Genomic DNA, 21,907 nt, shown 5'->3' on the forward strand with positions numbered 1-21,907 from the left:
CAAGTCTACAAAGCCACATCTAATTTTTAATGGAGGAGTGACTCCCTTCTGGGAGCGCTCTCATGATTCTACTTAGCTGAAGACTAAAAGAAGCTTATTTTAGAACAGAAAAAACCCGCCTTCAGGTTCTCAGTTCATGGCATACCCTCAGACCTCACTGGTGATTTCAGCTCAGGCTTCAGGAATGTGACTCTGGAATCAGAGAGCTCTACCACCTTCCGGCTGCTGCTTGGCTTCACCTAGCAGCACACACAGGCCATGAGCTTCTTAAAAACGATTGCATCCACTTCCTGTCCTTATTAATCCTCATCCCACAGGTGCGAGGGAGCGAACAAACCAATACACACGTGTTTCTATACTGCCTCTATCCCTACTACAAAGCCTGCTCTGTCACAAGGACACAGATGCGAGCAGGGCAGCGTGTGCAGCGAAGCCCACTCCCACAACAGCCCCTGTTTATTTCTCACGTTCCAAAACTCTTCTCTAGACCTCCCAAAGCTGGTCTGCCCCTGCTCTGCAGCAGCAACTGGAACCTGTATGAGCGCAGCAACCAGAGAGACCGAATCCCAGGGGCACTTGGGCTGTTGGGATAAGACTAGGAAGACGCTGCTCTTGGCCAGGAGCCTTCCTGCCCCCACTTCTTGCCCACCCAACAGCATCAGGACCGTCACCGCTCTCGGCCCGACCTGTGTCACCTCCCGCTGCACTCGCGTGCCTCACTCCCTCCTCCCAGCCCCAGCTCCCCCCTGAAGCAGCCCTGCAGTCGGGAGCTCCACAGCAAGGACACAGCAGCACGCCTGCTGCCCGTGCTCCACGCGGCTCCGTGGCAGTCCCAGGGCTGAGTCAACTACGTTACACAACTGTTTGTGACAAGGAATCAGACGCCAGCGTGAAGAGGAAGGGGAGGCAGCGAGGGGATAACGCTAAGCAACTTCAAGTAGGCCGCGCCTCAGTCTCTGACTCCGTCCTCTACCTTCCAGCTAATCCCTGTGTCATTTTCCCTCGTGAAGATTTCAGAAAGGCAAGAAAAATATCCATCCTACACAGCCCCGAAGCAACCTCCACACCGCTGGGAAGAAGCGGCGGATTTGGCCTTCACTTGCTCTCTCCCTCCCCGCTGCCACGCTGACAGTGTCTCGGGGCAAGGAGGAGATCAGGCAGCTCCGCAGCCTCCGGACACGTGCCTCAAAGCAGCCGACCCCAGAGGAATGTCGTCGATTGGGAAGCGCTGAGGTACCTTCAACTCCGCACCACCAGTGCTCCAGCTTTGCCTTGCCCTCCCCTCCCCTTCCCACCCTACGAGTCCTTTGAAGAAAGGAATTAAGTCAAAAACGGATATTTATTTTCATGAAGTCTCTGAAGTGTTTTTTTCTTCCTCCTCGCTGCCGTCCCCAGTGGCTCCGCAGCAGCCTTCCTCTGCGCGGCCTCTCACTGCCGGCCGTTGTTCTCTGCAGGCTGGCTGGGGGTCTTGGCCTCGGTGTGCGAGGACGTCCCCTCAAACCGCTGTGAGGCGATGGCTGCTTGGTGGGACATGCTCTTCCTCACGATGTCTCCTTTTCTCCAAAGCACCACCTCCTGCAGTAACACAGGCTTGTCAGGGCTTGAGACCTTCTCCTGGCCCCACCCAGACCCAAAGGCTGAACCAAGCTGCCAAGCAGAGGCCTCGCCACGCAGCCCTCCTGGAAATTTGGGTAGAGCGCTCCTCCCCGGGATCTCAGCACACAGAGGCAACCCACTGCAAGTCCAGGGCAGCTCTCTGTTGCCGCTGGCTACCACGTTGGAATCGATCAGGTGAAGCACAGAAGCTGCACCACAGAGCAACAGAGAGGACGAGAAGTCCCACCTCCTACGTGCATCCCCCCCACCACACACACCTGGCCTGCGTGGACCGTTCCTTCTAGACCGTCTTTGCACACCGATATGTCTCATCCTCATAGATATTCAGTCAAGATCATGATTCTCCCCCCAAATTCCCAGAAGGTCCTTATAACAATATCCCAAGTGATGGTCTGCAGGTCCAAGAAGAACCAACAACTCTGTTGCTCACCTGCTGTTTAAAGTAGCGTCTCTCTTCCTCATCGATCAGCACCAGGTTGAGGTAATAACGCACTGAGAACTTCTTATTGATGTCCCTCATCGTTGGAGTCAGCTCGTAGCCAGCCAGAAAGAGTCTGATGGGAATGGACTCCCCTAGAAAGTGCACAGCACCATCAGCACAGACAGAACACACAAATACAAACTAGGAGAGCACCAGCAAAACAAAAGCTCACTAGGCTTTGTGACCATTCCCACAAGTGGAGTAAGATGAGCTAAAAGACCTTCAGAAATCAGCACACATGGTCCACAGCCAGATCCTGCCCCTGCTGACAGCTATTCCATCGCCACTTTAACAGCACAGGGCTCATTTGTGACCTGCATCAAGACAGCACTGCAGGAAAAAAATGAGTAAGGTGACATTTTCTCTGGCAGGTGACTCTGCTGGGCAATGGAACTGGAAAACAAGTGGCACAGGAGATTGGCACAGAGCTAGAACACCATCTTGCTGCTCCAAGTTGCAGCAATGCCAGCCGGTGGCCCATGCCAATAGTGAATTTACACCTATTCCTGGTTCTGCCACTGCTTCATCAAAAGAATAAAGTCATTGCAACTCATTTTGCCTCATTTCCCCCTCATCCTACCAGCAAACGAAGGGGATCATATTTAATCACGCATGCAAACTGCCGTGAGTCTGACAGTGAAACAGGATGCATACTACTACTGAGCACACAAATTCAGCTGAAGATACAGCAGGACTCATATTCCCACCCCAAAAAACTTCAGAAGAGGATTTCTGCAGGGCTCATCTGCCTTCTCACCTCTCACAGGTGCCCCATCCATGATCTCATATTTAGCTATTGTGTCATTCTCATGATATACGTTGGGTCCAGTCCCTGTTGTTTCTCTCTTGATGATATCTATCTCCATGTGTTTGATCTTGATTCGCACCAGCAGGAAGTAAATCTTTCCAACAATCACATCTTTTAAATGATACCTGGCACACGAAGGAAGAAAGCACCACAATCAAACACTGCGCAGCAGACCAGGACTCACACTGAAGAGCAGGAACGTGCTCGTCAGGCACTCTGCTCTTCTCCACGGCCTCAGCTTTAAATTTCAGACCGCATTATCACCCACCACCTCCACTAGGCTGCTGTAAACAGCACTTCATCTTTCATCCTCCGGTCTTTCAGAAATCAACAAGAACACGGAGCGCAATCAGATAAATAAAAAACAGAATTTCAGGCTGAATATCTGCAAGAAACCCCTGCAACAGCAAAACCTCCAAACCTGATTTTTTAGGTCAGTTAAAACTAACCCAAATGTTACACTGCAGGGAGGTTTGCTACCATCAGCTGGGAAAGATGCAGTAAAAGTAATTTAAAAGAGCCGTTTCCAACTTTTGTGCCTGAATTAAGCAGTATTCAGCTGTATTGCCTGGTAAAGAGCAGATGTTATACTTTGAAGACACCTGGAAATACTGATCTTGCCAAGGATACAGGGAATGCAAAGTTACTGCAAGAGCCTCACGCTGTGCTCCAAGCTCGGTAACCCACAGCCACTGCTCCCCACTCCCTGGTGCAGAGAGCAAGGAGAGGAACCCAAAAACCCACCACCAGGATCCAAACTGCCTGCCAGCCTCACTAGAGCACAGCAACAAAGAATCCCTTTGAGGATCACAACGCAAGACACGTGCCTCAGGCCTCCAAACCAAGCTCTCCCCTGTACCAGGCAGTTCCCCACAGCCACTGGCTGCTCTCGAGACACTTACTTGGATTTGTTATACTCGAACTCGATGTGCAGGCAATCCTCAATCCCCACCTCCATCTTAATAGAGGAGTTGAGCTCTGGGTAGGTGCTCAGGGTGTGCACAACTATGTCCATCTCCTTCACCACATCGTTCAGTCTGCGGCTGACCGTCGCTCGGAGGAAATACCTGTGAGGAGAGTCCCCCTCCTGTTAGGGCTGAACAGGCGGCAACAGGGATGAAGCAGGGAGGGACATGGGGCTGAATGGGTTGCATGGGGCTATCCAAGCAGCCTTACTGGTACCCAGCTTCTGGAGCCACCATACCCCACGTCGGAAAAGACAGAGAGGAATTTTCAAACAGAAAAGCAGACTCTTCTAAGACTTCTCTAACCCTTCACCCATTTGTGAGCCTGAGTTACCTAACCACCGTTTTGGGGATCTGAGTAACATCTTGCACATGTTCAAACCACTGCCCTTTTGCATGAGATTAGATCACACTGGTCTCCACAGACACACCTCTTTCTGCAGATCTCAGAATTTTCCAACCCTCCCCTTCAAAGCCAGTGACTGGATTTCAAGTCAGCTGGAGTGCCTGGATGTGAAATACAGTTCGCAACGTATGAACAAGATAGAAGCTAGGCATCTGTTTGCATACAGAGCACAATTAAAGTCGACAAGACTGATTACAAGGCAGCAAAAATGTCCCCATTGGAGACTAAAGCAAACAATTTACTTTAGTTTTTGGATTACCAAATAAATTAGAAAGCAGTGGTTGATTCAGAAGGGGCTGATTTCTCCTGTCACTTAAATGGGGCAGAACAAGTTCCACAAAGCCTGATGCATGCTTATAAAAGCAGAGCCCCCAAAGACAGCCTTTTACAGCTCATCCCACCAAAATGCATTTGGAGTCCCATTAGAAGCTTGCAAGGATGTCTGGGAAGGGATGCTGCACTCTGGTGTCATCACGGTAAATACCAGTACTTGCACACCACACAGAACCAAGAACTGGGGTCAGCAAGGGGAGGAGACTCACCGTAACTTCACATTCTGCCCCGTGTAGGACTCGTAAGGTTTTTCCACATGAGTGAATTCAAAGTCAAATGTCTGCGACTGAGTGAATTCACCGGGACGGGCCAGGTCTTTCACCAGAGACACGAATTCATGGTGGTTTCCTCGGTCATAGTAGAGTTCTAGGAAGACAGAAGTCCAAGTTAAGCAGTGACGCTTAATCCTGTGTGACACAGTGAGGAAAGACAGGAGATTTCACAGCTACGAGCAGCTCTCTTGTCCGGATCACTGCTTCCTTCGCCCCTGTTCAGAGAACCTACCAGGGGAGCTGCAGCTGCAGTGTGCTGCGTTTGTTCGCTGCTCTCCATCGGAGCCAGGTGCTGGCCAGTGACACGGGAAGGAAAAGGGCCACACAGCCTCACCTACTGCACCGAACCGGGAACTCGGCTTGCCTTAGTGTGGGTCACCTATTATCAACAGTAACTATGTTCAGACTGTTTGAGAAGAGGAGCCAACAGCTCACGCAATCCCTTGCAATAATTTTCTACACAATATTCCAGGCCAAAGGCATTGCCACTGTAAAGAGAGGAAGAAACACCACTGCTTCTCTGCAACAGCAGTGACAGAGCAAAAACGAAGGGATAGGCGGCTTCCAACTGTTCCCGCTTGTCCTTTGACAACAAAGATTTCTGAGTGGTCTTGATTCGCACCAGGGAGTAAGTGTAACTGTGGAGATCCTCACCCATTCTGCACAAAGCCAGCGTTCAGTGCATGGCTACCAAGTGTGCGGGGAGGCAGCTGAGTCCACCAGCCCCTGGAGAACGCACTAATGGCCACGTGAGCACCAACGAGGGAAGAGCACTCGCCTTTGGAAGCCCCGTTCCAGCCAGCTCAAGTAACCAGCACGGTCACATTGCTACAGTTTTCCTCACAACCTTCTTGCATCAGCAGGAAACAACCGCAGGTTTCCTCATTTAATGAAAGCAAGCCTCTCTACACTTCCACAAAGTTTCCTCCCTTAAGTCAAAGCCACAGAAACTTAAAACTCTACAATTTGCATTAACAGCTCCGTATTACGCATAACCATCAATGAAACCTGCCCTTCCCAACCCTGCGTGTGAGCTGTGTGACTACGAGACACCCACGCAGTCCTTCCAAAAGGTAAAGCCGTAGCCAATCTGATACGGTGAGATGAGGAAACACAAACCCAAGTCATCAGACAATCACACACACACAAGTTCACTGTCAGCACTAAACTGTGCAGAGGCGGCTTCTGAGAGGTATCACCAGCGTTCAGCAACTGCAGCCAGACTCAGTTCTCCGCTCCTTGAGTGCATGATGAGATTTCAGCTTTTTGTTACTTAAAACCTTTTGTTTCTTACACCCCTTTGCTCACCTTATCTCTATAATGGGAATACTGGCACTAGAACACCCCTCACTTAGGCGGAACAGCGAGTGCCATCAAGCCCTTCAGGCCAGGCAGACGGGTGACATAAATAAACCAACTCTCTCTGCACTGAATACGTGTCCATTGAGAGGAAAGTGCTTGTTGATGTGACAGGGCGAGGCCACGTGCCACATAAAAAGAGGAATATATCATCTGCCCACACGATGCAGGAAGCAACAATCGAATTCAAAGCAAGGGGAGGCAAATGTCAGCGCACCAAGTTCTCTGCTACCTTGGAAGGGCACAGATTGGCACTCTGCAGCCTTAAGAGGAGGAAGGATTGACGTTTCCCACACTTCAGAAGACATTAGCATGTCAAACAGGTATGAGCTGTAATTTCAGGTTTTCAGAGCTATAAAGTTTCCAGCTGAAAAAAATAACCTGCCAACGTTTTGGCTCAGGACACAGTAACAGCAGGAGAACCAAAATCTTTAAACGGGTTCTGCGCTCACCGGAGACCGCGCAGGGCACAGCGATCGCAGCCGGGATGCCGGTACCCGGTGTGGAACAGCCATCTTCCCTGTGACACATCACTCCTTTACGGCTGTCTCCCTACCTGTTAAATTGTCTCATACAGTTTACCGACCTCACGGCAGCGAGAAGTCAGTGTAAGGCAAGCTGTTTGAGATGAAAAGCATTAAGGAAGTGTGATCGCTTTAACAAAGTGACCCAATGGGCAAAAAGAAAGGACTGGTGTGCAGCCACAGCAGCCCCTAACACACCCTGCTTGGGCAATAATGTGAACTCAAAGCAGTTACTCTAAATACGTACGGCTCAAAAGTCTTCCAAAATGGGGACTGAGAAGCAGGCGAGGCAGCGTGGAGGAGACAGAGTGGAGCAGGAAGCAAAGTTCATGTTTAATTTCCACTGACGATCATAATCAAATAGCAGGAGGTCACAAGCTCGCTCCCGATGCACCGGCTCGCTCACACTCCCCCCCGTTTACCAGCTCTCTCTGCCCGCCCTCCCTTTTCTTTCCAAAAAGCAGTGTTACGCACAAGCGAGGCCAGCAAAAATATTAAAACAGCAGTATCAGGGTTGGGTGGGAAAACCTCTGGTTCACTTTCTTGCACCGCATGATTTGCAATGCAAAGGTCGCAGGCCCACGGCTCGCGCAGTGATTTTGAGGGTTAAACCCGAGCACGGAGAGCCACAGACGTGAGGCGTCGCCGAGCACGGTCACATCGCTGGGAACATCTTGAACTTATTTTGGCGTGCGGGACTCAGGCACGTCCATGAAACACGGACATCTCCAAGGCCGATCGAAGAGTGGGCGTGGCGGCTACCTTTCCTCTAAGAAAGCACGAAACAGGAAATCTAAATTGGTTACACGCACAGATAACCACGAGTTTTGAACAACTTGAAGCCGCCCAACTAACCGCGCAGGGGTGCGTGGTCACTCCCTCAAAGAATAAGAGAATAAAAGATGGAATCAGCCGAGCTGAGCCCGTAGGCCTCAAGAAAGCTGATCTACCCAGGTAAAAGGTGTCGTGGGGTAGGGGCTGGGAAGGTGCAGCGGGTGGTTTGAGACGTACAGGTAAAACCCACCCGATTCACCGTCCTCGGCAGAGCCGTGGCTTCCCTAACCGAATCGACAGGCGCAGAAGAAATGCAAACAGACAGCCCGTAGGGCTGCAAATAAAGACGGCCTGGAGAATCCGGCCCGAGAGCTGGCGTTGCTACGCTGTCCGGGCTCAGACCTGCATCTGTAGGACAGAAACTGAATTTTACCCCAGAGCTGAAATCGGTGACCGAGCAGAAGCAAGAAAATAGGACGGGAGAACAATGACCTGGAAAAGGACTGGAGTGCCCTCCCTTCCGCCGGGGCTCGAACCCAGAGAACCCACCGGATTGCCCAGCTCGAAGGGAGGTTGGAATAATTCCAGGCAACCGTGGGAATTGTCGGTGCAGCAAAGCCCCGCTCGGGAGCCAACGTAACCTACTTCGCACCGGCGAGGATTTCCGTGCCGTGGGGCGCAGCGACGTCCCCACCAAGGCGAGAGGAACGCACCGGGGCCTCCCCGCGACGCCATGGGGGAGAGGGGAGACCCCCGGACAGGGGTGTCGGGGACCGGCGGGCCACCCCCCCGCCCCCCCCTCTCACCGATCTGCCCGATGAACTCCACTTTGATGCCCTGGTGCTCCAGGCGCTTGTTGGGGTGCTTGAGGGTGAGGACCACCCGCCCGGAGACGGTTTCCCCGTCGTAGAAGAGGAAATATTTCTCCTTTTTGCCTTCCTCCGTCTTGTGCTCCACCCGCCGCCGGCTCTCGGCGTCGCTCAGTACCAGCTCCAGCTCCGCGCTCTGCCCGAACCCGAAGAAGCTCATGGCACCGGGAGAGGAAGGGGCGGCCCCCGCCCTGCCCCGCGGGCACCACGGACAGAGCTCTGCCGGGACGCCCGCCGGCGGATCGGCCCCACTCCCGGTGCCGGCGGAGGGGCGGCTGCCGCGCGGGGCGGGCAGCGGCACGGCGGGGACAGCGGGCAGTCAGGGCCGGGGCGGGGGGGGCCCGCAATGCGGCAGGGATGCCGGGGAGGGGGCGGCGGCGGCAGCAGCAGCAGCAGCGGCAGCAGCGGCGGCGACGGGGCCCTGCGGCCCGGGGCCTCCCCGGTGGCCGCTGGAGGGAGCCCGGGGCTGGCACCCGCACCCGCCCCCCCCCCCCCGCACCCTCCCGCCCTCCGCCGAGCGCGGCCCCCGCCTCGCCGCCCCGAGCGCTGGCGCCGTCCCGGACCGGGCCCCGCCCCGCGCATGCGCCGCGCGCGCCTCGCGCCGCCCTCCCCGGCCGGGCCCGCCCCGCCTTCCGGCCCGCCCGCCCCGCGCAGGCGCACTGAGGGCGGGCGGCGCCGCCGCTTCCGGGCGCCGGGCGGGGATTGGCCGCGGCCCGGGGCGGCGCGCGATTGGCCCGTTCGAAGGGGCCGTGGCGGCGGGATGGCGGCGGCCGAGCTGCCCCGGGCCCTGTCGGGGTGGCGGCTGCGGGACGTCGGCGCAGGTGAGGGGCGGGCGGGGGTCCCCGAGGGGTCCCCGGGGGGCGCCAGGCAGCGGCGGGGCTCGTCCGTCCGCGCTTCGACCCGCTCACGCCGTATTTCTCGTGACGCCTCGTTGGGATCTTAACGCGCGCGCGGGGGTGAGATGAGGAGCTAGGAAATTAAAATAGGAGAGAGAAATTAGGCACTCAAGAAATGAAGGTATAACTTAGTTTAGAGATAAAGATGGAAGACTTAGAGATCAGGCTAGGGGCTAGACGCTCATTAGTTAAAAGATAACTAAGATTGAATAGGATAATAGATCATAGTAGATGGGCCAGAGAGCAGAACAATATGGAAACCTTGATTAATAGAAGCTGTGAGGGAACGCTTCCTGATGGAATAGGAAGACAGCCCTAAAAACTGGTCAAAACCAACCCTATGGTCCAGCCTGAGTCCGGGAGGCGACAGAGACTGAGCAAGAAACCGAGGTAAAAAGCTCAACAGTGAGGAAGAGGAGCTACTTCATCTCTGCGACCCCAATCCACGACCACCGGGACACACTGCGCAGATGTGACTAGGAGGAGACCGGGGCGGAACATATGAAAAAGACTTTCAGGCTTTATTATAATACGAAGTGGGGATAGGTCATGCATATGCATAGGCGTATTATGAATATGTGATGTTTTGTAGCATAAAGCCAAGACAAGGTGCCACGAGAGGGGCACACGTTTGTGGTGGAGCGATCCCCGTGCGCCTCAGCGCTGAATAAACATACCTACTTTATAATCTTATAGGTTGGGGAGTTGTGTTTCCGCAAGTCGGGGGGACTTCACGTCTGACGCTGAGAAACTTCTTTTTTTTATTTTTATTCCAGCCTGGGTGAACACGGTCTGGGATCTGGATTTCACAGAGGCTGAACCTCTGGACCCCAGCATAGCGGAGGCCATCACGGAAGAGGGGCTGGACCCTTTCACCTGGCTCTACCAGTCCCTGTCGCCATTCGCAGTGGAGAACCAAGGGGACAGTCAGGTAAGGGCAGCGGCACCGGCTGTGATACAGAGAAATGATTACTTGTTTTAGGACTTATTTACTTATAGAAAACTGCTTAGCAACTTATTTACTTACTTCTAGCAAGTTATAATATTACTTATAATAGTTTTTAATATTGCTAAGAATCCTGCTTGCCCAGACTGTTCTGTGGAATTTTACCAAGGACTACTGTGTCCATCAAAACAAAGCAGATTACTGCGAAAATCTACCAAGAACTGCAGTGTTCAGCAAAATATCGTGTTTTTGTCCTTGAGGAACAGGTGTGCTCTAACTAGTTGGGTCTTGGTAATGAGTAAAGATAGCCATATACGGATTGTAGAAGTTTCATTGGTTCCCTTAAATAAGATAGGATGAGTAGACCGGCTGAAAAACATTTTTGTTGTTCAAGAAATTGGCTAAGAGAATCTGCGCATGCTCCGGGGAAAAAAGGTGAGAAAGACTACGAGCCTTCCTCCCAAAGACCCCCGAAGACGCCCCCCAGGAGGGAATGCGCAGGTGCAAAGAGAACATAAACTGTTGACATCAGCCTCTAGAACTAACCCAGCCTTACTCATGCATATGTATGTTGTGTTATGTAATCCAATGAATATGTATATCCACACTCTATAAGTTTTTGGTAAAATGTGCGGTGGGTCTGCAAGCTTTGTGGAGAAATCCCCTCGCACCCCGGCGCCGGAGTAGACATACCTGCTGTATAACTCTATTCGAGTTGTAGAGTCTGTTTTCCGCAAGTCAGCCGCCTTCCGCCTCACCGGCGCTGCTGTCACCTGAGTCCGTCCTGCCTTGAAATACACAGAATGTTCCATAAACCGCCCAAAACAACCGTCATCGTCTGTGCCAGAGCGCTTCAAAGAGAAGCTATTCCCAACTCTAAAAACTATCATTTAATATAACGCAGTATAAATGATATATAGTATTATATATTGTAACATAATTATTAAAACCTATTTTAAAATACATCTACTATAATACATATGGGGGCTGGTTGCAGTGACAACTGTTAAAATGCGAATAGTAGCTACTTGCAGGGAGTTATGTTACTGCGGGATTTCTCACTATTATTCACGTGTTTTGCCTCAGAATATCTGGACTTTGTTTGCCGAAAACGGCTTCTCTCATAAAGCTCTCGTGGCTGTGTTGCATCACTTTGTCCAAGAGGGCCAGCACAAAAGAGCTAACGCAGAGGAGAGGGTTTACGCTCTTCATGCGGCTGGGTTGTACTTCTTACTGCTGGAAATCCCAGGTGAGCGAAGGGGTGGGCCTCTTGCTGTTGGATAAAACATTGTTCAGACAAAGCCAGCTTCCTCTCATTTCTAAGAATTCCAGGTGCAACAAGCGATGGCTTTTGAACCCTTAGCTTGGTTCTTGGGTATCAGACTCCGCCGTGGTGTTGAGCGCTGATCCGCTGTTACAGTCTGACAGCAGCTCGGTCTCCTGTCATAAAGTGGCTCGATGGTCTCAGTTGCCATGTTCTTAGTAGTTCTGTGACAAGGTCAGTGGAGGAGTCTGCTCAGTACACAGGGCTGGAACCACACGTATCCCCAGCACAAACCCAGGCTGGGCGAGGAGGGGATGGAGAGCAGCCCCAAGGAGAAGGACTTGGGGGTGTTAGTGGATGGAAAACTGACTGTGAGCCAGCAACATGCGCTCACAGCCCAGAAAGCCACCCGTGTGCTGGGCTGCATCCAGAGCAGTGTGGGCAGCAGGGCGAGGGGGGGAGATTCTCCCCCTCTGCTCCACTCTCCTGAGACACCCCCTGCAGTGCTGGGTCCAGCTCTGGGGGCACCAACATCAGAAGGACGCGGACCTGCTCGAGCGGGGCCAGAGGAGGCCACGAAGATGCTCGGGGGGCTGGAGCACCTCCCCTGTGAGGACAGGCTGAGAGAGTTGGGGGGTTCAGCTGGAGAAGAGAAGGCTCCGGGGAGACCTTAGAGCAGCCTCCCAGGACTGAAAGGGGCTACAGGAAAGGGGGGAGGGACTCTTGATAAGGGGGTGTGGGGATAGGACAAGGGGTAACAGTTATAAACTGAAAGAGGGTAGGTTTAGGTTGGGTGTAAGGAAGAAATTCTTCCCTGTGAGGGTGGTGAGACACTGGCCCAGGTTGCCCAGAGAAGCTGTGGCTGCCCCCTCCCTGGAAAGGTTCAAGGCCAGGTTGGACGGGACTTTGGGCAACCTGGGCTAGTGGAAGGTGTCCCTGCCCGTGGCAGGGGGGTGGAACTAGGTGATCTTTAAGGTCCCTTCCAGCCCAAACCATTCCATGATTCTGACATCCCTCTGGTTTGACAGTAGTATGCAGTGAAGGCAGAGGGTTATTCCCGTTCCCCCTCTGTAACTAGCGAGGATTTCACTGTGCAGTGCTCTTGGACAGGTTAATTTGTGAAAACAGAAGTATTTGTTTAAAATAACTATCCGTTGGAGTTTTCTAGCAGGTTGATTCACAGCAGTATCCTTTTGTGTTCAAGGCTAATGCGCACTCTAAGGTTTTGCTGATCTTTGGTGTGCAGCACGTTACCAGCTAGAAGCGGTCAATCAGCTGGTGATCCTGCTGGCGAATGTCATCACTGATGACATGTCACCCTGATGCAGTTTGGCTCTGTTCAAACAATTATTTTTTAATTCTCTTGAACTTTCTTAGGCTCCCAGGACAATGGCTTTCTCCTGGCCATCTCCTTGGCTGGCAAAGCAAATGAGGTGGCCAGATGATTTGATGCTCTCTCTGTATTTTGTCTGGATGATGGCTAATGTTGTCTTTTCTGGGCAGGCAGCATAGCTAACCAGCTGTTCCATCAAGTGATGTTTGATAAATGTCTGCACACCCTGACAAAAACTTGGCCTCACGAACAAGATCTGATGAGGAAAAGGAAGAAGATGCACGCTCCAAGCTCTCAGACCAATGCAAGAAGAAATAGAAAGAAGGGAAAACCATGCAGGAATGACTATGTAAGATGTTTGTGTAATCTCTTCAGATATAAATCTCTATTAATAAGCGAATTGTTGGCAAGCTATTTCACTTCAGTGAAAGGTCAGTGTGATACTCATCCTCTTTTTCACCCCTTTTTTAATTCTTAACCTTTTATTCAGCAGTTCAGCTGTGTTCTTGATCCTCTACCTATTAGGAATTTCAGAGGTCTGATGATTCAACATTAGCTGCAGTTTCCTGGCTGCTGACTAATGGAAAAAAATACAGGTTATTTGTCTGTGGCATGTTGTTAGAAAGCTCAGTAGCAGAGGGAGAAACTAATGGATATCGGCTTCTTCAAGACACCTTTAAGCTGGTATGTGACCAGCTTGCAAATGGCGTTTGCGTTTCCTTGCCAACTTACTGATGGGAAGTTAAGGGCTAAGTGCTTTGGTTAGCTGTACTCAGCTGCTCCTTCTAACGTTTATATGTTGGGTTTTTTTAAACGGAACTGAGGATTATGCATCAGAAATCCTGAGAGAACATCAGTGCCGCAGGGTCACGACAAGCAAGGGAAGAAGGTCATGGGCACAATGGGAATTACTTGAGGTGAATCTCCAAGTGTCAGATTAGAATTCAGATAATTGTCTTCAGTTCTGATGGACTTTCTCCTTCAAAATGAGAACAGGCTGTGTTGGAGCTTCTTTTTTTGTATCCAATTTTCTGTCTTTTTTTTTTTTCCCCCACTGTTAAGTGCGTTAACTAATCCGAAAGAAAAGATTTGGAATTTAGGATGGGAAATCATGTAGGACGTAGCCTGAGCACCCTGTGAAGCACTGAAATGTGCAAAAGAGATCAGCCAGTACTGTGGGGCAGGGTGGTGGTGTTTCTTTTTTTCTACCAATGTAGATGGAAGAGATATCGGAAGAGGAGGAGGATGATGAGGAGGAGGAAGACGATAATGAAAATGTTTACTTTTCAACGGACGATCTTCTTCAAGTTCGCAACTCAATCTTCCTGCTTTTGAAAAACTTGTTGAGACTTCTACCTAAGTTCTGCCTAAAAGAAAAACCTCAGTGTGTGCATAACTGCTTGCGGGTAATAAGTTTGAACTTAAGGAACCTTCTGTTCCCTCACACAAACTTTTGGCGGGTGCAGAGCACTCCATAGCCACGGGAGCAACGGCAGCCCTGCCCTTCATAAACTGGGCCCCTGGTTAGACTCCTCAGGGTGAATCTTGCAGCGTGGTGCCTGCTCCGTGTCTGTCTCTTACGCTTAACACTTGCTGGCTGGGGCTGTTCTGAGGTGCTTCACCCTCACCACTGGGGAGGGGAAGACACACGGTATTGAGCTTCTGGGATTTGGGGTCTGCTTATGTTCTGCTTCAAGGCAAAGCGCCGTGGTTTGAAAGTTAGACTCTAATTCTCTGTGGTCTGACCCCCAAGCATCCAAGCAGACCTCCACGTCTTGCCCTCGTGTGGATTAGCTAAGCTTGGCTTTCTTTCCTTGCAGATCTTTGTTGAAATGACAAACTTTGAGCCAGCGGTACACGAGTTCGTGTTTTCAGCAGCAATGTGAGCAAATAATTCTTAATGTTTATATGGTGCTTTGAACAAGTAAAGCACTCAGTGCTTGTGTTGTTATTATCTTGTTTATACTAAAATGAAAATGGTGATTTCTTTCGCTAAAGATAATTAGAACGTGTTCTACCTAGCTAACAGTAAACAACGTTCACTGAATATTGAATGTTTTCCAGTCTATGATCACATTTAGTTGTAATAGTCGTAGTAAATGTTTCTCTGATGAGGGATGAAGACACATCTTTGCTTTCTTTTGCTTAGGAATGTTAACGAAGCCAAGTACGTTCCCGAGCTGGCCTATCATGGGCTGCGGTTACTGTGTTCCCCTCTACATGGTGCAGAAGATAAGGTAAAAGTTGGACAAAACCTTTAAAATCCTCACTGCAGTATTGAACAGGAGTCGTTTCTTTCCTTCTTTGCGCATCACTTTTGCTTGCGCATATTTTACTCTTTCCATTAGTTCTACTTTTTGTGTATGTGTGTGCTGGGTCAGAGGCAAGATGCTTTTTTTCCACCCTGGTCCTTATTTCCTTTAATTTGTATGATGGTGCATTTTGTGTGCACTGAGTTCTGTGCTCTAGTGACTCTTGTGGCAAATGAATCTAAAACAGAGGATAGACACAGTGGCATTAGATCTCTTTATATTAAAAAAGAGAATTCTAGGTTACTGCATTTGCCTGGAATTTTCTTGTTTCCTGCTAGGTGGAGCTCCAGCACTGCTCGGTAGCGTGCTGTGGCGGGTGGTTGTGCAGCAGTGAAGCATGATGGGGGAGTGTTATGCGCAGATGATGGTAGTAAGCAGGGTTGATTCTCATTAGGAGAATACCCTGTCATCATGGAACATCCAGTTCTACCAGAAAAGTGTCAGCAGCTTTACATTGTTTTTATTTAGTTAAATTATCAAGCACCCTGTGTCATCTCCCACTTACCTGTGCGCTGCCCCTGTGGATGGGGCTTTTGAACTTTGTGTGTGACCCTGCCACTGTGTTCACGAGTCCGTAAGCCCATCTGAACTAGTTCTGAGCCAGCCAGCCCAGGTATTAGCAGCTGTCTAGTCAGGAAAGCCTGGAGCTTAGTACACACTAACCCAACGTACACCAGGTGTGGGCCCAGCTTTAGCAGCCCCAGACCTGTGTGTTTCAGCCTCCTTGGTTTCTCAGTGCACCACGAGCTTTTCAGAATTGTTGACGTTTGTGGTATCAGGAAGATGTAGGAGCTCCTCTTCTCAGACCCACCTCATCTTCCCTGCCTCTCCTGTTTGGCTGCTCAGTGAATGGCAGGATAACGAGGCGTGCTGGGGTCCCAAGAGCACGGCAGGCAGGAAGCTCCAGAAGTTCAAGTGCACGTGGTGGTAAAAACATGCATTAAGATGTCTTCTGTGCAAAACCCCAATGAGTTTCCTGAATTCACCAGAAGTGTCTGGAATTTGAAGTCTGCTGTTTCCAAGAGGATCGGTTGATGTTGTCAGGAAGCCCTTTTTGAGCCTCACTGGACTTGTATGAGAACATCACAGCTAGGAATGATGTTGTGTGTGTTAAAGAATGGGTCCTCTTAGATTACTCTGCTGGGAGTCATGTTTTGACGGGTGCTGTTATTTGGACCTCAGTTTGTTTGTTTCAGAATTATTTCATAAACCCGATCAGAATGCTTCTCCCTGAGCTCCAGCAGCTACTGTCACGAACCTGAAAACAACCTTTTCTTTCCAGATTCTTCGTTGTGTCTTCCAGCGAATCCTCAACATCATTCTCATGCTGGAAAGCGCTGCGGGTTCCAGACGCGCAGTCCTTGCCATCACCTCGGCTGTGATCAGTGCCAGGAATCAGGCTATAAAATTCATCAGGTGAAGTACAGAGCTCTGGCACTACCCTTCCTGGGTATGTCTTCTCTTTCTTCTCGCCTGCCTTCGCTTTACTGTTTAGTTGATAAAGGGATGAGACAAACTGGCACCGGCTTTGAAGTTGTTTGTGCAAATGAGGTTTAATTAAAACGTCTGTAATGGGAACTTAATGAACTCGCTGGTGGAGGGGAAAGAAGGTGCTGTTTGACAGAAGAGTGGCGGTGAGTGGAAGGGACCTACCGCCTGTACTTTGCATCAGTTTTTCAGGTTTTGTAGTTTACTACAAAGTATTGTAAAGATAAAAGATTAATACGGAGCTCACTTCTGCTTAGTCCTTTGCTTTCTCCTGCCTAAAGATATGTTTTGCCTATGTTTATTATTCCCTGGGTGTGGGGATCCATGTTGGAAAGTGTGGTTTGTGCAGAGGTCCCCGGACAACATGTGCTAAGTAGACTGAGAATGAAGCAGCTTTTCCTGTTGTCCTTCTACATGTAGGAGGGTATTGAAAGAAATGTTTTCTGCCTGCAAAGCCGGGTTAAAGCAGAAAGTGGATCTGCTCTCCAACCACATCCTGTTGCACTAGCACTCGTGATTCCAGAACATGCTCTCTTCCTGGCTTTTGAAATGTATTCCAAAAGGAACGTCCTTGACTTGATTTTTGCTCTAAACCCAGCCTTATTAAATTTTGCTTCTTTTTGTTCTGTGCAGTTCTGTAGTAGATGAGCTGAAAGAAGTTGTTTTTCCTGTTCTTCGAATATTACTGCAACATATCTGTGCCAAGGTATGCTAAGCTTTGTTGCATGTAAGAGCTCATGTGTGGATACATTGCAGTATCTTTAATAGTGAGGAAATCCATTTTCACAATGTCTTGTAAAGAATGAAAAGATTGTAATCATTTGCAAATTTCCTGACAGCCTGATTGTGTTTTGTGTTGATCTTTGTTGGAGTTTTCAGAGATCTTAAAAGTAGTGTCACGCTCTAGGAGAATGCTGAGGGTGAACACTTCCACCCTCATTCACAATTGATTGTACCCTACTTTTGTCTTTACCAAAACTCGCAGTTCCTTTTACCACTGTTTTGGTAGAGGAAAAAAGAGGATTATGAGAGCTCTTTGCCTAGCTAACTATCTGAAGACTGCCATGTAGAAATACTGCCTCTGGATTTAGTCTGAGCTCCACCTTTGCCTGGGGGAATTTGCTGTGTGATTGTGGGTGAGTGCTGAAGTAGTGACCAAGGAGGCTGTGATTGTTCTCCCAGTCCTTGCTGAATGTGACCATATTGCCTCCTTAAATAAAAAAATACTCATCTTAAGCCCAGAAGTGCCATTCTTCCTTCTAGAGCAGAGCATCGAAATATCATACCATGCAATTGCCCTTGTGTTTTAGGTCCCAGATAAGGCTGATTATCGCACATATGCTGCACAGGCCTTGGTGAATTTGCTGAATAAACTCCCTTGTATAGAGTTTGCTGACTTCATCGCTTGGCTTTATAAATACTCACACAACTCTAAAGTAAGTGCATCTCCTTGGTGTGCCAGGGTTCAGATACAGCAGTATTTTGAAGAGGAAGGGTTCGATACCAATACTGAATAGCCTTGTTGTTCTTGCTGGTACCTAAAAAAGGGGAAATGGAGTAGGCAGTGCCTACAAAGTGTCTTTGCTGACGTTAACAGAGCACCTTGTGTGCTTTTTCTTCCGAACAGATTGCCTACAGAGTGTTTGCTCTTGACGTAGCGTTAGCTTTGTTGGATGTGCCCGAGAGGAACTTGGACAGCTCCTTGTCCCTGGACCATCAGAAGTTTCTAAAGCATAAGTTTTTAGTTCAGGTCATGGTGTTTGGCCGGTGTTCGGACAAATCACCCGTGGTCCGTAGCAAAGCTTTAAGCTGCTTTGCCCACTGTCTTGAAATGAAAGCTGCTGCTACCCAGGAGAGTATACAGGACTTATTACAAAGCTGTAAGTATTATGGATAAATGAGTGAAAATATTTCTTGAGCTTTCAGGGGGAATAATTACTGGGAGATAGGAGAACTAGTTGTCAGGAACTTAAAAATCTGCACATAGTGTCCTTGTGTATTGTGTCATAATGAGAAGTAATTGATGAGTCTTACTCATGAAGCCTTATATTTGGAAGGGATTTTTTTCTCGTATATCAGTTCCAGATAGATTCCTCCGTGAGATACCTTTTGAAGGATATTTATAGACGACTGAAATTGCTCAAGAAAAAAAAAAAAGTTCATTCTTGCCTGAAAGTTGATTAAATCTTGAGTTGCCTTTTATTTCTGCTGCGTTGTGTTGTTCGTGATTGGCATTCTGAACTCCCTCAGGTGTGGTAAAGGCCAGATGGCACGATTCAGAAGTATGTACGTAGCATCCTACAGTTAGATTGCTTGCCTGAAAAAATGTGGAATGACAGAATATCCCAAATTAAAATACTTCATTTAATTTCTTTTTTTATTTCTTTTTGGCAGCCACTGTCCATACAGACTTGGAAGCAAAGACGAACACTGCGAGTTGGATAGTCAGTACAGAAGGTATAGAGTCATTCTCTTATAGTAAGTCTCAGGCTTTTCTTGGCGTGCCATTTTCTAAAAATATGCACGTCTGTAAAACCTAGGGCATGCACGAGGCTCTGTGTCTAACAGTGAACCATTTTGCTGGGTGAACATATGCCTTTTTTTTATTCTTAAACTTTTAACTTTTCTTTCAGCCACGTCCAGCCATCCACTGAAGACGTCACCGACTTTCAAAACTATTGAGTTGACAGACAGTGGTGATACTGCTGTTCTTGATGGTATGTCAAAGTTACACTATCCTTTCCAGATAACTTTTCAAAACCTTAATTGAAATTAGACTTTCTGAAGTGTATTCATTGTCCGTTTTTCAAAGAAAGCGGAGAGAGCTTTCTGTAGAGCTGTTAAAATACACTTATGGGTGAGGAAGGGGGTGGAAGTACCAGCCATGAAGAAATACTGTTTCCACTCAAGTCTGAAAAATACATTTAATCTTGAAATACTGATGTTCTTTTATACTAATATGGTGGCGACGCTTGTTGAAAAGCAGGTAATTTATTCTTTCCAAAAAGGATGGTAAATGATGTGGGATATAATTCTTCTAACTCCATAAATTTAAGGGTAATTAAATCTCTTGCTCCAGTGCACAAAGATCTAACATTTTTGCTACATAAAACACAGCACCTTTGACTAGCACTGTTCTGTAGGGAAGAATTCACTTGTCTGCAGCATCAGGTATTGGCTGGAGTTGAAAGCAAAGTGTGAGGCGAAATGGACTGATGCAGAATGGCAAGCAGCTAGTTCTCATTTGTTGATAGCATGAGATCAGCATGTAAGTTGGCTTTTGTGGCCACAGTGTTCCTTCTTTAAATCTCTTCCTTTCTTTTCCTCTTCTGTGTAAAAGCTTTTCTTCCCAACCTTTAGGCCTCTGCCAGTATCTTTGCTCTTGGTTCTTGCTGTTCACCTCTCTTGAACTGCTGACAATTCAATTCGCTGCTTGGTTCACATCCTGCATTTGTGTCTTTGTTACACGTCTCATGCTGCTCTTCACATGGGATCTCTCTCCCTATCTCTGCGAGCCAGGCTCCTATCTTCTTCATTGAAAGCTTTCTTTTAAAACATTTTGCTGATAAATTTCATTAATCTGCTCCCTCAGATAGAGAAGTCCTCCAGGCCGCTTAAGGTATTGTGTATTCCCTATTTAGTTGCAGACTCCTTGTGGCAGAGGATGCCTGGTTTTGTATTTGATACCCAGCTGAGCATACACTTGGCACTTGGCAAAACAAATTAAGAAAAGGATGGAATGAAAAAGGACTGTCTGGAGCTCAAGAGGATAGCTGAAATACAGGGCGCTCCGACTCAGTCAAGGTGCATTAGCAAAGCTGTCTGGCACACGCTTGTGTTTGGCTTATGCCTGTGCTAATTTTGCACTTCTATGAAGACCAAACAGCTCATATTTTAGAAGCGAAATAAATCTTCACTGAGGATAGTCAGAACGTGCTAAATGCAGAAGGACAAAGATAAGAAGGGTGGGGATAATCTGCAGGGTGAGGTATGCACTGCAGAATTACCTCTGCCTAACAGCGTACAAACATTGTGTTCCCTTGATAGTTTTAGAGCTCAGGTTGGTTGGGGGGGGGGGGGGTGTTTGTTGTGGTTTTTTTCCTCTTTTCTATATCACTGTGAGTAAAATCAGTGTCAGTTGACAAAGTGTGATTATTTTAGCAGATTTGGTCACCTTCATGAGAGCTGGACTGTTTTAACAGCTAAATCTTGCAATAAAAAGGTTCTGTGCTTTTTCTGTCAGGCTGTTCTCAGGAGGAAGATTCGATTGCAGTTAGCTGCCCATTAAGAAAGTGCAGATCAAAGTCCCTTTTGCTTCTTTTGATAAAAATTTATTTTCAAACTACTTTTGATAAGTTCCTATTTCTTAATGGCAACAGAGTGGGTCTCCACACGAATCTCTCTAAGCAACAGATTTCCAATTTTGGCATATATTTGGGAAACCTTACTTACTGCTGTAAGAAACCTAACAAAGAGCAATAAATAGAAACCTTAAAAGCAATGGTAAAATGCTTGAAGTCAGTATTTGCAGCTTGTCAATAGTCGATTTAAATGGTTCAAAAGGTGAGAAATGGTTGATTGTGGCTCTGTGTATTCAGTTGTGTGTCATTTAATACGTAATCAAGATGATAGTTTATTTTTCCTGAAAACGTGCAGAAATAAGTATGAATGGCTATGGAAAGTAAAATTTGAGGCCTAACTTCACGTTCGGGGAGGGGAGATGTGTTCTGGTTTCCTTGTAGACTCTTTGGTGGTTCTTTGCAGCTGCCATTCTGCAGCCTCAAGGAATTCAGTCAGTTCATAAACGGAGTAATTTCCTCTCTGTAAAACACAGCAGTTCATATATTAGTGCTTTTTACCGTGTGGAGCTCTGAGGCATAACTCACCAAAGGTTGTAGGCATTCCAAGCTCCTGGCATACGAGGCTGTTGACCTCTTTTGGGTCTGCCTGGGATCCACTTGCCTGTGGTCTGCCCTCAATGTGTTTTTTGGTTACCTGTGCTACAGACTTCTGTTAGAACGGTGCATGATTCATCTGCTGTGAAGGGAGACTAACGTCTTTTATGTAGACAAATAAATAGGTCAGAAATTACAGATTTGTTTGGTTTTGCTGCATGGATCAAACGATTTGGTGTCTCACTTTCTTTTGTGATATGCCCTAAGATATATTTTCAGATGAAAGAACTTGGGAAAATGCAGGGGTTTTTCCCCTCTGGTTTATACCTCATTCTAAATTATTTTGTGTGGTTTTTTGCTGTGCT

The 21,907-nt window shown here is 48.4% G+C and overlaps 2 protein-coding genes and 1 long non-coding RNA gene across 5 annotated transcripts in view; 1 reads left to right on the forward strand and 2 right to left on the reverse strand.

Moving 5' to 3' along the window:
• Window positions 1–1,320: 1,320 nt before the first annotated feature.
• Window positions 1,321–8,899, reverse strand: VPS26B (VPS26 retromer complex component B). Its single transcript, XM_074851141.1, has 6 exons — window positions 8,346–8,899; window positions 4,820–4,976; window positions 3,809–3,973; window positions 2,856–3,031; window positions 2,048–2,190; window positions 1,321–1,575 (listed from the first exon to the last, which is right to left on the reverse strand). The coding sequence occupies exons 1-6, from the start codon at window positions 8,566–8,568 to the stop codon at window positions 1,429–1,431; spliced, it is 1,011 nt and encodes a 336-aa protein (XP_074707242.1). The 5' UTR covers window positions 8,569–8,899; the 3' UTR covers window positions 1,321–1,428.
• Window positions 6,602–8,339, reverse strand: LOC141935154 (uncharacterized). The gene is made up of 2 exons (XR_012626485.1): window positions 7,013–8,339; window positions 6,602–6,797 (listed from the first exon to the last, which is right to left on the reverse strand). It is a non-coding gene; the product is annotated as an uncharacterized LOC141935154 (long non-coding RNA).
• Window positions 8,900–9,110: 211 nt separating the features above from the next.
• The window catches only part of NCAPD3 (non-SMC condensin II complex subunit D3), a 30,794-nt gene continuing 17,997 nt past the window's right edge, over window positions 9,111–21,907 (forward strand). For 2 of the 3 annotated variants that reach the window (XM_074851000.1, XM_074851001.1), the window contains exons 1-13: window positions 9,111–9,229; window positions 10,081–10,235; window positions 11,337–11,499; window positions 13,018–13,196; window positions 14,065–14,253; window positions 14,668–14,729; window positions 14,997–15,084; window positions 16,442–16,575; window positions 17,281–17,353; window positions 17,958–18,083; window positions 18,275–18,527; window positions 19,042–19,104; window positions 19,281–19,364. In XM_074851000.1, coding sequence (XP_074707101.1) covers window positions 9,169–9,229; window positions 10,081–10,235; window positions 11,337–11,499; window positions 13,018–13,196; window positions 14,065–14,253; window positions 14,668–14,729; window positions 14,997–15,084; window positions 16,442–16,575; window positions 17,281–17,353; window positions 17,958–18,083; window positions 18,275–18,527; window positions 19,042–19,104; window positions 19,281–19,364 — 1,630 coding nt within the window. In that variant the 5' untranslated portion in view covers window positions 9,111–9,168. Of the gene's footprint in view, window positions 9,230–10,080; window positions 10,236–11,336; window positions 11,500–13,017; window positions 13,197–14,031; window positions 14,254–14,667; window positions 14,730–14,996; window positions 15,085–16,441; window positions 16,576–17,280; window positions 17,354–17,957; window positions 18,084–18,274; window positions 18,528–19,041; window positions 19,105–19,280; window positions 19,365–21,907 lie in introns of those variants that run through there. The other variant, XM_074851002.1, reaches the window with a different exon arrangement.

This window comes from Strix uralensis, chromosome 26, assembly GCF_047716275.1.
Source record: "Strix uralensis isolate ZFMK-TIS-50842 chromosome 26, bStrUra1, whole genome shotgun sequence".
In the NCBI taxonomy this organism is placed as follows: Eukaryota; Metazoa; Chordata; class Aves; order Strigiformes; family Strigidae; genus Strix; species Strix uralensis.

What these genes read in the sequence shown, in the direction of transcription:
- VPS26B (XM_074851141.1), bottom strand. Translation starts at nt 8,568, where the DNA reads ATGAGCTTCTTCGGGTTCGGGCAGAGCGCGGAGCTGGAGCTGGTACTG. An exon ending in GGGCAGAATGTGAAGTTACG is followed by an intron (nt 3,974 to 4,819) that starts GTGAGTCTCCTC and finishes CTCTCCTCACAG; the next exon opens with GTATTTCCTCCGAGCGACGG. An exon ending in GGATGGGGCACCTGTGAGAG is followed by an intron (nt 2,191 to 2,855) that starts GTGAGAAGGCAG and finishes TGCACTTTCTAG; the next exon opens with GGGAGTCCATTCCCATCAGA.